This window comes from Nerophis lumbriciformis, linkage group LG07 (genome assembly GCF_033978685.3).
Source record: "Nerophis lumbriciformis linkage group LG07, RoL_Nlum_v2.1, whole genome shotgun sequence".
Classification (NCBI taxonomy): Eukaryota; Metazoa; Chordata; class Actinopteri; order Syngnathiformes; family Syngnathidae; genus Nerophis; species Nerophis lumbriciformis.
Window position 1 is genome coordinate 33,604,650 of NC_084554.2, and position 17,765 is coordinate 33,622,414.

At 39.1% G+C, this 17,765-nt stretch overlaps 1 protein-coding gene across 3 annotated transcripts in view; it reads left to right on the forward strand.

Moving 5' to 3' along the window:
- eya1 (EYA transcriptional coactivator and phosphatase 1) overlaps positions 1-17,765 on the forward strand; it is a 125,917-nt gene that overhangs the window by 74,358 nt on the left and 33,794 nt on the right. For all 3 annotated transcript variants that reach the window (XM_061965417.1, XM_061965418.1, XM_061965419.1), the window contains 5 exons: positions 6,584-6,666; positions 6,997-7,183; positions 10,087-10,229; positions 10,788-10,871; positions 17,029-17,118. In XM_061965417.1, the coding sequence (XP_061821401.1) occupies positions 6,584-6,666; positions 6,997-7,183; positions 10,087-10,229; positions 10,788-10,871; positions 17,029-17,118 (587 nt within the window). The remainder of the gene's footprint in view (positions 1-6,583; positions 6,667-6,996; positions 7,184-10,086; positions 10,230-10,787; positions 10,872-17,028; positions 17,119-17,765) is intronic.

The window sequence follows — 17,765 nt, forward strand, 5'->3', positions numbered from 1 at the left end:
CGTCTCCTCATAATGCAGTGTTTTGTTGGTGGTTTTATTTATGTGCCTACACTTCGACTCTGTCTTCTGCCCACCATATTTGTTGTAGTTTATAGCACTTCCCTAGTGAGTCTACTGACAAATATAAGTTATGCTACTTTTTATTCGCAATGGCAACAGCGTAGGATGCATGTGCATGTACGAGCCAGTCCGCCCCACAGCAAGAAGATAGCGATAAAGAAGGAGCTTATTGACTACATACGGACAACAATAAAGGACTTGTGCAAAGCACTTTGAGTAAATGTATGCCATATATTGATAATCAATCTGCTGATGTCACTAATAGCAAAAACGTCACCAAATGGGCAAATTCTAAATGGCTAATTTCCCGAAAGTATGAAGGAAGGCGAGATTGTTTTATAAAATTTTCGCATTGCGTCCTCTGTTTGATTTCAAATTTTCGGGACTTATGTAGATCCGAAATACACGAAAACAGGTACCAATAGGTAAGAACAGTTGGTTTTGCATAGTAGGACCCCTTTTAGACGCTTTTCGAGGTCATCTCACAAATGTTTGTAAGTGAGACGAAGAAAACTGCACCACATGGTTTGCATTTGTAAATCTGGAGACCTCACCCATAAATATGTTTTACTGACCAAGACGCTAACCTACGATCAGGTCCCCGGGCACCGAACAATGGCTGCCCACTGCTCTTCGAGACACATAATGGGTTAAAAGCAGAGATCACTTTCGCTGTAGTTAGATCTTCTAGAAGACAACCTGCTTTTTTCTCTCTAAAAAAAAAAAAAGTACCGTCTTTGGTATAGAGACACCACATGGTTGTTAACCGCTGTGGCAAATTCACGCCATTTATACGAGATTACAGAAAATACCTCTCTGCCTTTGATTTATACCAACCCGGCCCCAGAAGGGTCTTGCATCAAGGCAGTCGTCATGAATCCTCCCTGCCCTCTTAAAAAAATCAACACAGATGGAAAAATGGCCGGCACTTAGGAGGCACCAGCCCCGACTTAAACCAACTCCCCCAGCCTTTGTTTTTCTCTCCCTGTGATCATATTTGTATTGGTTTAAACGTTGGGACTGTGGGGATCTATAGTCTGGAAGCCAATAAACATGAAGCAGCACAAAACTTCCACCTGCTTTGAGGATACTGCAGAACACACGAAATACTGTAAGTATGTATGATGACAGCATCATGTGGCCATTTGTCTTCCAGGTTTTAGAGTCTGTACCTAGTCTAGTTGTGCTGTGTTTATTGACAGCTATGCTGCATGACAGATTGGCCCATTATTGATCTGCCTGGGCGAGGTGCCTCTTAGGCCCAGAGAAGACCAGTTTCCACATGTGATTCTCCAGCTTGCAGCCAGCTGTCAAGGCGGCGGACGATTAGATTAATGTTTCTGCTCCTCGCTTTCATGTTCGATGCTACGGAGCTTTGTGCGGAGTGTTAAAGTCTCCTCAGAAGGGGACAGAGTTGTGTTGTGTCGCGGCATACTCGGAGAGAGCTTCTAAGCAGATGCTAATTAGGTGAATAATTGGATTCCTGCATTTTGTCTGTGCAAGCCACAAGCCGAAGCCTCTTAAAAAAAAGAGCAAGCCCATCTGGACTTGATAGCATATTCCCAAGTGGGGCATACAAACTTCTGCTCCAAATATTGTGCGCTGATGATAGACATAGCCTATGGCAAGGAGACTGATCAAGCAAAGCAAATGGACTTCCAATTGTGGAGCCAGAAGGCGTGTGGGGGGTTGGGGGGGGATGTCTGGTCTTGACTGAGTGAACTAACTGGAGCAGGGAGAGAAAACATGCCCCCGGGGAACCACAAGACCCCCTCTTTCTACCCAGCACCACCACTCTGAACAGCATGAGTCCATTCTCGCCGGGCAAAGCGGGGTCCCCTCGACTTTTATGTGGCCGCTCGCTCTCCGCGGAGAAAGCCTCAAAAACCCCTGCCAGCGAGAACTTTTATGACCGTTTGAACTGCGCTTTAGGCTAATTTGTTGTCCTTTGCAGCCTCTCTCTGCCTTCGCCTGATTGTTCTGTCAGACTCTCACTCCATTTTGAACTCTGTTTTAAAATCTCACTCCATTTTGAACTCTGTTTTAAAATCCCCCCCCCCCCACCCACCTTTTGCAAGCCCATGAAAAGCCAAACAACGCAGACAGATGTAAAATAACTGACAGAGGCCAGGATGAAAAGAAGATGAAAAGGTTGTAATTGCTGAAAGTGAAAACGTCTTTCTCCTCTGGTGGACTTCCACCGTGTCTGCTTTTACGCCGTTGTACTTCCTTTCCGTTCAATCTGAAAACCTGCTTTGTGTTTGTCACGGCGTGGGAGGGCGCTAGTGATGGGCCCTATGGTCAGAGCATTAAAGGAACTACCCCTTGTTTGTCACCGGTGTGTAAAAGGTGTAATTATGCCCCCATTTAGGAGCACTATGTATTTATCTCCCCAAATTCTTTTCACTGCTACTTATTGTTTCGTAAGGCAATGAAAGGAGTAGGAATTATTTGAAAACATTTGAATTCCTAAAAAATAATCACACTAAAACTATCCATTGAGGTATATAAATCCCCTTTATGTCTCAAAATAAACCTATATTACACCTTTTTTTAAGTCTAAGTCTGATAATCCACATATTAAATTATTTGAAATGTGTATTAGATCATGTCAGGCAACTTAAAGGGGAACTGCACTTTTTTGGAATTTTGCCTATCATTAACAATCATTGTGTAAGACAAGAACACAGAGGTTTTTTATTTTTCATGCATTCTAACTAGTAGATAACCGCAAGCAAAAGTCTGCTTACAATGGGGCCTCTAGGTGTCTATTTTGCCTATAAAGCCCTTAAAAACATTCAAACACCTCCATCAATGTTTTATATACATGATGTAAGTATATATGTAATGTAGTAACACATATTTTTAATAACATCTAATGTGTACGTATTTTGCTCATTTTTGCTTAAAATTTATTTCACAAACTCATCACAACGTTCGCTTTTTCCTTCGACAACATCTCTGATTATTACTCATTGTAGACTTCTGCTCACTGCAGACCTAATAAAACATCACTTACTGTACAATGTCTGCTATCACTGGGATGCCAGCTGATAGGATGTTCATATATTCCCGTTTAGATGAAAAATGACTCTATGTCTCATTTTAAGAAGCTGTTCAAGGTGCAGCACTTTGAATTCATATTTTTAATTGTATTCATCAAATATGAAATCAGATCACTTTGCTTAATAAAAAGAAAGTATTTTTATTCGGCGGAATGGCTCGTGTAGTTTATCATTGTTGGAATGCACACAAATAAAGCACAGTTCTTACAATATTGAGTATGACGATACTTTCCACTCAGGAGGGGAGTGGGGTGCCTGTTTGCATTATATTTCCAAAGTTATTGTTTACTTTTATGAAGCAGAGTATAAAAATGCCACTTTCTGTCAGTTCAAATTCCACCATGTAAATAAGGGGCTGATTTGAGCTTTAATACAAATCCCGCACAATGAATATTCTTTTATGTGACATCTCACTGTGCCGGCTCCTCACAGTACAGATGGAGTGCAGCTGAAAAGACTGTGAGCCCCGAGGCGCCCACAGTGCCTCTATATAACTCCCGCCGTGTATATTATTAAGCCATTAGATGCTATCAGTGCCCCCACTTTGAATGACTTAATTACCCAGGAGGAATCATCCCTGTGAGCAAGTGGAAAGAGAAACACACATTTGAAATCAGGCTGCATGTCCTCTCATCGCAGTTACCCTCCAGTGACTCCCACACAACAGCCTCTTGTGCCACATGTTCTCCCCACTGTCATTCATCAGCTCTGATAAGGGAGGAAGAGGCCAAAGATAAAGTCACCATTCAGGGTTACCCCTTAGGCTTAGGCCAACTATATTGTTCTGGGGGGCCACATTTCCACAAAGTTAATGACCCTCCCTCACTTATATTATTATTTGAAGAACCAACAACCTTTTGTTTTTGGTGTATTTCTTTTATCACTTGCAAATGCCAAACCTTTCATGTTTACACCATTCCAAGTACCTCTGTACAACATGAGCACGCTGGTGTTTTTAAGAATTTGCTGCAAAAAGTAAACAAAAAAAAGGTTTAATCATGTTTTGGGAAGTACTTTATTCTTTTTATGCTTTAATTAAGGCAGGGGTGTCTTAGGTGCAGCCTGCAGCTCGCTTTTAATTGGCAGTGTTCTATGCATAAACATGTAAAAACATTTTGGGTTATTATTTTTTTTAACTTATTTTTTGCTTAAATTTCTCAAATGTCAGTCCGAAATAAAAATATCAAACATGTAATATTTTTCTTAGTAAAATAACTCATGTAAATGTTATGCAAAATTAAATTAAAATTAACTTAAAAAAGACCCTAGTATTTGGACACAAATGCAATTTTATTGTCAGAATGTAACACAGGAAATGTTTAAAGTGCTTTTTACTAGACTGCACCACAATTTTTGTTCAAAATGGTTATCTAAAATACCATCCATCGATCCATTTTCTACCGCTTATCCCTTTTGGGGTTGCGGGGGGTGCTGGAGCCTATCTCAGCTGCATCCGGGCGGTAGGCGGGGTACACCCTGGACAAGTCGCCACATCATCGCAGGGCCAACACAGATAGACAGACAACATTCACACTCACATTCACACACTAGGACCAATTTAGTGTTGCCAATCAACGTATCCCCAGGTGCATGTCTTTGGAGGTGGGAGGAAGCCGGAGTACCCGGAGGGAACCCTCACAGTCACGGGGAGAACATGCAAACTCCACACAGAAAGATCCAGAGCGCAGGATCGAACCCAAGACCTTCGTATTGTGAGGCAGACGCACTAACCCCTCTAAATGGTATTTACTATCTAAAATGCCATCGGAGGTATTTTGAAATGATATAACTACAAAAGACAATACATAATAAATAACGACATAAATAAAAATTAAAAAAGTAACCATCCACGGTTAAAGGGTAACTGCACTTTAAAAAAATATATTAATTTTGGCTATCGTTCACAACCCTTATGAGAGACAAAAAGACAAAAGTTGTTTTTTTGTTTTTTTGCATTCTAATTTGTATTAACCGCCTCGTTCTACGTGGCTAGCAATGCAGCTAATGGGAGCAATCCCTTCTGCCTCCTATATAACTTTAAAAATGCACCCAAATACCTTTCACAATACTTCGCTTACGTTCCGTAGCCTGTATAATAACCAAGCTGTAGCAACGTTATTGTAAGAGCGAACACTGGGGAAATTTTTATCCAGCATAGTCGCACATCGCCTTGCGACAGCATGTAACGGCATTAGCCGTAAGTTAACTTCTGAGTCAGCAGCTGAATGGCTTTTGAGTTTGTAATGCACAACACAATGTTATGAGACACCAATCTGTACTGACTGAAAAACACGAACAATCATATTACAGTATCTGTAAAGTATTAGCCCACATTTCATGTTTTGTTAACAGTGTATGTAGGTGTACTAACAAGCATGACGTGCTGCATGTATCATAATTAATACTATAGTGACTCACTTGATGGTTATCTTGTCAAGGTGACAGGGGACCGTTTTTTTTCCAGTTGATTTGGGGTAAACTATGTGGGCACAGCTTGGCTCCAAGTTCCACATTTACAGCGTCAAGACACGTCGACCTCACTCTCTCGGCTTTCGCCTGCTCCAAGGTTTCACCCTCTGTTCGTGCTCCCTTCTATAAGCAGCGGTTCATCCTCCATATATTCAGCTTCAAAAAGAAAAGGTTGGGAATTCTCATCTGTCCAAAAATAGTCTTCTCTTACCAAGTGTGACATGATTTCAACACACAAGCGAAGGCTACAATGGTGACTCCCATTAGCCGTGCTTTGCAAGCGTTTTTTTATCATCTTTAGAATTCCAAAAAAAAAAACAAGACGATTGTCACCGATTCCAAAATTCCCAAAAAAAGTGCAGTCCCTCTTTAAGGTAAAGGAGCGTATGCGCTCAATATAAATTGATCGATCAATCTGCGTTTGTACACAATTAATACAATAATGTTTCATGGTTAGTTGCATGAGTTAATGTATTAACTTTGTCAGCTGTAGATTAAATAGAAAATTAAATTAAATGAAAAATAAAACATTGTTTTTATTTTTGTTTAGGGCTAAAGTTGATTGAGAGATTTGAGAAAATAAATTTAAAAATATCTCAATCCAAAAAGTAGTTACGCTTTTTAAAAAATAAAAGGACTTATATGTCCTGTTTGGTGTTGGTGTGATGTTGAATGACTGCCAATGTATATCGTACACCTGTAAAAAAAAATGGACATTGAATTTTATAATTTAACAAGAAAACAGCTCTATCAAAAAAATGATGTATATTGGAGTAAGACAACAAATATATGGCCAAAAATACAGCAAAATTGGATTGAAAAGACAAAATAGTCAGCCTTTGTACCCTGAGTGTTAATACACTTTTTTTGGTCAATGATAACCTTGTACCTTTTCTATTTTGTAACACAGAAAGTCGGACATGTTGGATTGTGCAAATGTGTACTTCTGAGCATGCTCAACATCAACTAAACCCTGTTGCCTCTTTTAGGTGGTACTTTCACAACAACGTCAGGGTTGTACCCCGGAAACAACTCTTTAACAAACTCTGCAGGCTTCAACAGCACGCAACAGGTACTTGTTGATCATCTCTTGTTGTTTTTGCCCAAATGTAACATTTCATCCATGGAGCATAAATCATAAAGTGTACCTCCTCTTACATATGTCCTGTGGCATACGGGGCAAAAAAAAAACAACACACAAGGGATGGTTGTCCAGATGTGGGACAGAACTGACATATGTTTTGCATTTATGTTTTTGGAATCCCCACCGTAAAGTAGCAACTATGGTGAAGGGCATATCTCACGTTACCCCACCACTTTCTTTTTTTTTTTTTTTTTTTTTTTTTAAACTCCTCTGATCAAAATCTTTCTCAAATTTAACCCCCTGTGTCTCGTCCCACAGGAGTACCCGAGCTACCCAGCCTTTGGCCAGGGTCAGTACGCGCAGTATTACAATAGCTCGCCCTATACTTCACCCTACATGACGAGTAACAACACCAGTCCCAGCACGCCCTCCACCACCACCACCTACACCCTCCAGGAGCCTCCTTCCGCCGTCACCAGTCAGGCCCTCACAGAGAACCCTGCAGGTATTCATTGATTTCATATGTTTGTGTAAGCTTCTACTGCCTTCAAACAGAAGGGTGGAAATTGGCAAAACATGCACGCCTACTGTGTTGCTTGTGCTATTATTTTTTGTACACGTATACCTTATTGAACCCCATAAGTCGGATTGTCTTGACATTTCTCACAAAGTTCAATGCGGTCTACTAGACACCCACTATAACTGTAGGGTGTTTTTTCAAATCGCCACAAAATTGACTACAGACCTTTTGGGGACCAACAAACACATGCCTGTAAAATTTCCAAACTCTCCTGCTGTTTTTTACTTGACACAATCCAGGTTTAAGCCCTAAATATGTACTCAAAACTTATTGTACAGTATAAAATGTATAGGTATTCACCCCTATTGAGTGATAATGTAAGATGATCGATGAACAGATGAGATGATTTATCTCTGGCAACGTCAAAAAAATTCTTATACAGTACTACCTCAATTTACAAGCTTAATTGGTTCTGTGATTGAGCTCAAAACTCCAAACATTTGTATCTCAAATCAACGTCTCCCATTGAAATTAATTAAAATCAATTAAATTGGTGCTTGGCTCCCCTAAAATGACACAATTCTACCATTTAACATCTTTTAATTACTTGTATATAATACCTATTCTATAAAAAACAATACAATACAATGTACTACAAACAAGGGCAGCATGGTGGAACAGGGGTTAGTGCATGTGCCACACAATACGAAGGCCCTGAGTTCAATCCCGGGCTCGGGATCTTTCTGTGTGGAGTTTGCATGTTCTCCCCGTGACTGCACCTCCAAAGACATGCACCTGGGGATAGGTTGATTGGCAACACTAAATAGGCCCTAGTGTGTGAATGTGAGTGTGAATGTTGTCTGTCTGTGTTGGCCCTGCGATGAGGTGGCGACTTGTCCAGGGTGTACCCCGCCTTCCGCCCGAATGCAGCTGAGATAGGCTCCAGCGCTCCCCGCGACCCCAAAAGGGACAAGCGGTAGAAAATGGATGGATGGATGGTACTACAAACAAATACTGTCATTTATGAAGTAATGTAATAATGTACATCCTTTACTTTGGAAAGCGAACTACTACGGCATCTCCTTGTAGCTACTTCTCGATCAAACACACCATCAGCAGCTTCTCCTTATTTTCATTGATAAATGTCCACCGTTTAGATATTATTTTAACATTCTTGGCTGGCGTTAAACTCATTCTGCCTCAGAATGGTGCAGACGTGCAGTGATACGCTCGAAATGCTTCGCCAAGTTGGCGTCACGCATGTTTTTGATAATTTATTTCTTTATTTAGAATAGAATAGATTGATTAATGAATATCATCCTCTTCTTCTTGTCAACACGGTCCTTCACACCCACTTTCTTCCAAACAAAGTTACGCCGATCGCTAGCTATAAGGTAATGCTAGCCAGTAAGACCAGATGTTTTGGTCGAATCTTACAGGGTTCACTGACATTTGCTAAGTCAGCTGATGGCGGGTATGCTTGTACAGTAACTGCACTTTTTTCCTACAACTTAAAGCATAACAGTTAACCGAGAGACAGCTCTTATCTCAAAACACTCTTAAGTTGAGGTTTCGCTGTATGTATAAGTTTCACAACCGGGGTGCGTTTTAGGAGCGCTGAACGAAGTGGAACATTGCCACGCTCAGTGAAATAACATTACCAGGGAAGCACAGATATGTAAACATGTAAAAATGGTGGGCTTTTACATGTATGCTGTACATTTTCCCTTTGTTACGTATTTATGAATAATTACCGCCCGTGAATGAGATGCGTAAAAAACATAAATAAAACAAATTTTCACATTTTTGAGGGGTCACAAATGTTAGAAATGTGATTTTCTGTCAAAAAGTAGTTATCTATTGATAAAAGTTGTTGCATAGGCTCGTTGACTCTCCCTGGATCTTAATTCTTCAGCAAAGTAAGGTATGAGAAATGATATTCCATGCTTTGTGGGAAAATGCATTTTTTCTTCCAGCATGACTGTAGCAAGGTCCATAAAGTCATGGATGGTTGTTATGGAAAAAAAGCTTAAATCCATACAAACTATTGGGCAAAAATCCTCATACACACTCCAAAAATCTTTCCAGAACAGTAATGCTTGTTTTAGCTGCAGAATGTAATTTTTGTCTACCATTTTCAGTCCCTGTAGGTTAGTGTTTTTGTTCCCTTATACTCTTTAAAATTACGACATTAGCCTTAACAATTCTGTTAGCGGAAGCTTGTTGTTACTATTCTTCCATTCAACTAAATCTCCTAAACAATGAAATCGATTGTGTATTTTTCCGCTGCTTTGTCCACAAGTCTTGTAGGTCACACAATCGTGTCATTGACTTGTGCTGTCCAAAATATATCCTTGATGATGGGATTTAGACATTTAAAAAAGTACTTTTACTAAGCCCTAATAGTTACATGTCATTTTGTGTGTAATGCTAATGCGTTATGTTTAGTTTGTGTCTCCAAGAAGCATTACATTAGCAACATTAGCATGCATAGCTATGTGAGCTTCATAGCTAACATTATGCTCACATTCTTACAGCAACATCATGCTAGGTTAGCCCATGGCTGAAGAAAAAAACTAACACGTCTCGTATCTATAGCAGCTGAAGGATAGTTGTCAGAGCTCGAGGCTCTATTTTAAGATGTGGAGTGAAGCCTGATAAAGGAGATGATTTTCAATGCCCGTAACTTTTAAAGATAGCGTTTGAGGGCTTCTTCCATCAATGGGAGGTGATAGATTTCTGTCAGGTTTGGTGCTATAAACACTTTCTAGGGACGCACATTACTGTGAGGACATCATTAAAAAAAAGTATGAAAGGAGAACTTTCAAGACAACTCCGATGTCCTTGCCAAAAACAGACCGTCATTCTTCCACCTTCCCCCTCTCTAGGAGAGTACAGTACCATCCACAGTCCATCAACCCCCATTAAAGATTCAGATTCGGATCGATTGCGCCGGGCCTCGGATGGAAAGTCACGTGGCCGAGGGAGAAGGAACAACAACCCATCACCGCCGCCCGACTCCGACCTTGAGGTAGGGTGAGCTTGCTACCTTGGCGACAGACGGCTGAGGCACCGGGGACATTAATCCACTTTGTATATGGCTGACACTTTGCCTTTAACGCGTAATGGGCATTAATTCATTATAGAAAGGCTGAATAATTGATGGATAATGACTCACACGTATCTTTTATAAAGTTCTTGCTTCATTAATAAGTCATTAAGTGAGTCATCCCTTGGGTGAATTATATATACAATTATTGTGCTGACCAAATGTCAGAATTCATCCTTCATTAATAGCATATGAATTTCAAACAAGCAGCCATGACATCACTGCATGTTAACATATCTAGTTAATTAGTTTGTCGCTATTGATCAGGTCTAATGTAAAGGGCAAGGAGTGGAAAGCGCACTGGAGAGGAGTGTTGCGGTGCCGAGCAAATGGACCGACGGTCCCTGCGGTGCGCGAACACACGCTCCTGGCCTATTGACCAGGAGGATCACCTTGCAGGCCGACAGAGTGCACCATTGATTTTGCCTCTTTTCTCTTTGTTTTTGTTTCCCTCCTCCACCAACCCCGCTGCTTCTCCAGCGAGTATTCATCTGGGACCTGGACGAAACAATCATCGTTTTCCATTCCTTACTCACGGGTTCTTACGCCAACAGATATGGACGGGTAAGTGGACATTTTATCAAGAAAAGGCGCACACATCAGGACATTTTTTTTTAAATAGCTCCAATGAGGCTGGGCAAGTATTTGTACTGCTCTGCCTGTGCAGCTGTTGCAGCCGTGCATGGCTGCTTGGGGCACGGCTGCGGGGGGGCTCGCAACAGTTGCACACAGGATGTCTAAGTGTTCCTTTTGCTAAAAAATACCACATCGTTGGTTTAATTAAGTGCTTCTCAGGAGACCCTAGAGACAAAACCTGAGGCTTCTCTTATTCCTCCAGTTAAATTGGAATATGTACTCAGATGCATATACAGTACATATTTGTTTTTTTAACAGAAATAATAATTTTACTCCAGATATTGACATACAAAAAGTTTGTTTGGTGTTGCAGGAGCGTGCTTTTAAATCTTTTGAATGCCTTTTTTCTTGGGAGCATGCTCATGCTTTAAATGTATTTTTTCATTTAGTCAAAGGTATGTATATTAGTAAGTATAACTTAATTATTTAATTTCACATATTGATATACTAACGACTTTTAGTTGTGCATACAGATGTTTTAAATAAATAAATTAATAATAATAATAATAAATAAAAAATACACTTAAAGCGTCTGCATGCTTGCAAGAAAAAATACATTTGAAATATCTGAATGGGCTAGAAACGCAAACTTTTATCATATCCAATCATACGTACTGATGTCAGTTGAAAAAACAGTACTAGAGTGTTTTTGTTTTTTTAGCAATTGTATGCTCACGCAACACTAAAAATGTTTAGCATATTAATATGTGGAGTAAATTTGAAACAGTTTGTATTAATATGTCAATTTAAAAAACCGTAGCAAAGGTAGATTTTTATTTTAAATATTAATATACTTGCAGATAATTAAACATTTATAATATCAATATGTGGAGTAAAATAATGGAAACATACGTACTGATATGTCCGTTTAAGAGACTGTACCAAATGTATTTTTTATGTAAAACATAGGTTTGTTCACGCAACACTAAAAGCGCTCACTATCAATATGTGGAGTAAAATTATAGAAGTTTAAGAAACAGTACTAAAGGTAGTTTTTCATTTAAAATATCATTTTGCTCGCGGAATCCTCAACCTTTATCATACCAATATGTGGAGTAAAATTATGAAACCATACTTTCTGATAAGTAAGTTGATATGTAAGGTTTTGTTTTTTTTCACATTTGTATTTTCGCGCATCTCTAAAACGTTTAGCATATCAATATGTGGAGTAAAATTATGGAACCAAACATACTGATTTGTCAGTTGAAGAAACAGCACTCAAGGTATTTTTTTAAACATCTGTATGTTCATGTCCACTAAACATTTCACCATACAGTCTCAATTCAGGGAGTAAAATTATAGACCCAAACTCACTTGTATTTACATTTAAGAAACCGTACCAAGGGTAGTTGTTCTTTTGAAATATTAGTATAAACTTTGATCATATCAATATGTGCAATCAAATTATGCAACCATACAGTAAATACTGATGTCAGTTGAAAAACTTTATTAAAAGTGTTTTTTTAAACATGTGTATGCTGGAACTTTTAGCATATCAAAATGTGGAGTAAAATTATTCAGACAACCGCACTAATGTGTCAGTTTAACAGTCGTAGTGTTAGTCGGTTTCAAGGTATTTAGAAGAAGTGGAATGCTGAGAACCACTTATTCAAAATTAATGTATTTATTATCATTCAATGTTATTTATTATGTATTTTAGACTTTTTTTTGTCTGCCAATTTTTACTTATGTATTTACGAGTTAGGGTTATTTTCCCTGTCCGTGCTCATAAGATAAAACGTTTGCTTTTCCAGTTGGTTATTTGTTATTCCCTGTATATTGCGTCTCTAAATTTAAACTTTCCAAACAAACTTTTTTTGAGAAGGAGTAAAATCAGAATTCCCTTCTCATGGCTTCCTTTGGAGGTCATCCATTCTATATGGATTTCATCGTCCACTTTTTACGTGATTTGATTTAGTCAGCTCTTGTTTTGACTATGGAGGTGTCTGCTTTTGACATGTTCTCTCCTCTAATATCTCAAAGATCTGCGGCACTATTGCTCCACGCCTTTGTTCTGGCGTGATGGGGGCAGTGTTTTGTTTTGGGGGTGAAAGGGGGGCTGCTCCACAACCCTCCACTGTTTATTTACTTTTTTCCCATGCCGGGTAGAAGCCTTATGCATTGAAGCAGCCTCTGAAGCCTCTCATTCCCGCTTCCACAAGGGCTCGTCCCACACACTGCTAAAACATTTCTGATCAATTCAAATGACTGAAACAATAATAATGGAGGCGGTTTATCTATAAACTACTTAAGAACAGAAAGTGCCCCTACATCCACCCCCTCTGTGTGTCATCCCATGTCTCAGTGGCGTAAACAAAACACTTTTCCCCGTAATCACTATAAATAGGCGTCCATCCGCACTTTCCCTCACGCTCGCTGACCTCCCACCCACTCCCCGCCACATAAACACTGCGCTGTTCTTATCAGCGCTTTTTAATTGGCATCAAGGCAGCTCGCCCCCATAAAGCTTTTGACGGCTAAAGCCAGCTGTAATGCCATCGGGCTGGAGCTTAAAGGAGGTGGAGATGTGGAGGGGGTGTTTGGACGGGGTGGGCGGTCCTCTGGGATGGCACTGACATCTCGAGGCAGGTGCTGTCGTTTCTGTTGCCTCATCTCAACAGGCAGGTTTTTTTGCTTGGAAGAAATTAAAAATGATGTCGCTAATTGATAACAATGAAAGCATGTGCAGGACCGGACCATGGGCCACACTTTGCAGACCCTGTGCTAAAGCCTCCAAAAGTGGAAGGGGATTGAGCTCCTTGTGCGATTGCTCCGCTGTCATATTTAGTGAAAACTTAAGCACTATAGGCTACGGCAGCTAATCAGTAGAAGGCTCAGGTGTGTCTTCAGGTGGTTTAACTCCGTAATCCCTGCTTCTGGTCCTACCAGGCCTGTTTTTACTCCAATGCAGCTGCAAGGAAAAAAAAAGAAAAAGATAACTCTCTTGCAGCTTGGTGTTTTGTGCATCCTCCACAATCTGCTGATTGGAGCTTTAAGGGTTTTTTGTGCCTGTTCATAATTAATTTATTTGTATTGTGCAAGAGTCATGAACTATTAATAGCCTCTCGATGTCTTATGTTACAGCAAGGGGGTCGTTTGCTTGTTGAAACACTTTCAAGATGAACTTTAAATCTGATTAAACACAAATTAAACTGCACAAAATGTGTAGTGGCCCATCTCAGGCAACTTTGTTTATTTGGTTCTAAGCCAAAGATGATTATTTGGAGTAACAGGACTGAGAGTACAGGAGTGAGTTTTTAGTAATTACATGACATATAGCCGCATGGTATCTATGCTAATAGAATGTTAACACTTAAGATGCTACAGTGATTCAACAAAAATAATTAAGAATAATTTAGGTAACAGGACTCTGCAGATATTTTAACAGGACTAAAAAGTAACAGGAGTGAGTTTTTAGTAAATACATAAAATATAGCCACATGGTTTTTATGAATATAGAATGTTGATGCTCAGCATGTTAGTCATTCAACCAAAAATATATTGTTAGAATAATTTAGGTAACAGGATTGTGCAGAAATTTTAATAGGACTAAAATGTAACGAGTGAGTTTTTTAGCAGTTACACGATATATGCCACATGGCATTTATGATAATAAAATGTTGACACTTCACGTTTCAGATATTCAATAAAAAATAATTAAGGATAACTTAGGTAACAGAACTCTGCAGATATTTTAACAGGACTAAAAAGTAACAGGAGCGAGTTTTTAGTAAATACATCAAATATAGCCACATGGTATTTATGAAAATAGAATGTTAATGCTCAGCATATTAGTCAGTCAACCAAAAATATATTGTAAGAATAATTTAGGTAACAGGATTGTGCAGAAATTTTAAGAGGACTAAAATGTAACAGGAGTGAGTTTTTTAGCAATTACATGATATATGCCACATGGCATTTATGATAATAAAATGTTGACACTTCACGTTTCAGATATTCAATAAAAAATAATTAAGGATAACTTAGGTAACAGGACTGTGCAGAGATTATAACAGGACTAAAAAGTACAGGAGTGAGTTTTTAGTAAATACATAAAATATAGCCACATGGTATTTATGAAAATAGAATGTTAATGCTCAGCATATTAGTCAGTCAACCAAAAATATATTGTAAGAATAATTTAGGTAACAGGATTGTGCAGAAATTTTAAGAGGACTAAAATGTAACAGGAGTGAGTTTTTTAGCAATTACATGATACATGCCACATGGCATTTATGATAATAAAATGTTGACACTTCACGTTTCAGATATTCAATAAAAAATAATTAAGGATAACTTAGGTAACAGGACTGTGCCGAGATTATAACAGGACTAAAAAGTAACAAGAGTGAGTTTTTCACAGTTACCAGTAAATGAAATATTGCCACATGGTATTAATGTTAATAGAATGCTGGCACATAACATGTTACAGCGATTCAACAAAACCAAAATTAAAAATGACTTGAGTAAGAGGATTGTGCAGAGATTTTAACAGGACTAAAAAGTAACAGGAGTGAGTTTTTTAGCAGTTACACGATATATGCCACATGGCATTTATGATAATAAAATGTTGACACTTTACGTTTCAGATATTCAATAAAAAATAATTAAGGATAACTTAGGTAACAGGACTGTGCAGAGATTATAACAGGACTAAAAAGTACAGGAGTGAGTTTTTCGCAGTTACCAGCAAATTAAATATTGCCACATGGTATTAATGTTAATAGAATGCTGGCACATAACATGTTACAGCGATTCAACAAAACCAAAATTAAGAATGACTTGACTAAGAGGATTGTGCAGAGATTTTAACTGGACTAAAAAGTAACAGGAGTGAGTTTTTTTCCCGCAAATACATAAAACATAGCCACATGGCATTTATGCTTATACGGTAGAATGTTGACACTTAAAATGATACAGTGCTTCAAAAAAAAAAAAAAAAAAAAAGAGAGAAACTTAGGTAACATGCTACAGTGCTTCAACATAACAAACATTAGGAATGACTTAAGTAACAGGACTGTGGAGAGCGTGTAATACAACTAAATAGTAACACGAGTGAGTTTTTTGCAAATACATGAAATATAGTCACATGGCATGCATGCCAAACGAATGTTGACACTTAACATGTTACAGTGATTCAACAAAAATAATTAAGAATCATTTAGGATTGTGCAGACATTTAAACAGGACTAAAAAGTAACAGGAGTGAGTTTTTCCCCCGCAATTACATAAAACATAGCCACATGGCATTTATGCTTATACGGTAGAATGTTGACACTTAAAATGTTACATTGCTTCAAAAAAAAAAGTTTTAAGAATAATTTAAGTAACAGGTCACATTTTGACACCTCCGTCCCCATTCATTGAAATATCCCCGAATGTACAGAACAATAAATGAGTGAACTTAATTTGGGGACTCCCGTGGTTTGCAGAGAATCAGCACGCAAATTTCTCTGGACCTTGTGACATTTGGAATATTAGAAATTGTGTGTGTTAGGGTAACAGGACTGAGTGAAACCACAGGGAATTTAAAATACAGTACTTTGATACACCTTGTGCATTAAAGATGCTAAAATATGCACGCTGCTGCTCACTGCTCCCCTCACCTTCCAGGGCGTGAACATGGCGATGGGCCAAATGCAGAGGACACATTTCACCACACCCAGTGTGTGTGTGTGACAATCATTGGGAAAAAAAACAAAAACACTACATTACAATGTGTCACATTGCATGTCATGACTTCATTCATTCATTTTTTTTGTTGACTACACAAAAGTTCAGGCCTGCAATCAGTAATGCATCAGTGCAAGTATGCGGAGGAGGAAAATGGCGACTTTACAACCCCAGCAATTCTCCTAACTCGACCACCCCTCCGGAGACTTTTTTTTTTTTTACTGCATTTATTCCAGTCTGTAGCTTTCCTAAAAGGCTTTTCTGGTCCTTTTCCGCAGCGTCGTAAACACACTTTCAAGTCTTCTTTTATGAGAAAGGCCTGCTGGGAAATTATTCGAATGACTTACGAGGAACACACTTTCTTGCATGAAATGAGACGTAAGGAATGATTGTTTCTGTTGATTTTTTTTAGGATCCACCATCGTCAGTCTCATTAGGACTACGGATGGAAGAGATGATCTTCAACTTGGCCGACACGCATTTATTCTTCAACGACTTAGAGGTGAGCCGTTTGGCCTTTGTGTTCACTTTCTGGTGATTTAGTGAAGTCCATGATAGTATTAAAAAAAACATCTCATATTGGAGATGCATTACCTTTTGAACCCCGAGGGACACCATGAATTTTACATGTGCTGCCAGTCTCAGACTTCCAGCCTCGCCCCTTTTTCCTTCCCACTCGCATAGCGGGCGAGTGCAATTTGTCAGGCTTTAGTGTTTTCTGCGGCTGCTCCGTCTGTCTGTCTGCATGTCATGCTGTGTGTTTGGTGTTGCTGTCCACCTACGCCACATGTTGCTTCCCACATCTCTTGGCCTCCCCTCAATCTTGTTGCATGTGCGAGTCGTTAGATCAGTCTGCAGACCAGCAAAGACGGGAGTGTCTTGTTCGACGGAACTGCGCTGCTGTCTCCAAGTTGACTTGCATGAGTTGCAGCTTTGAGACCTCTTGCCAGTACTGCACAAGCTTCTCAAATAGTGAACCACTCTATAATAGATGCTGTGTCTCAAATAGGTTTCTCCTTCTCTACCTTCAGGGGAAAAAGTGATATCTGTATTTTTCATTTGAACTTTAGTGATAACCATGTTTGTTAATCAAAACAGCAGCACCTACTAGGGTGTGCGAAATAAAATGTGCAGTCCTAAAGGTTTCTA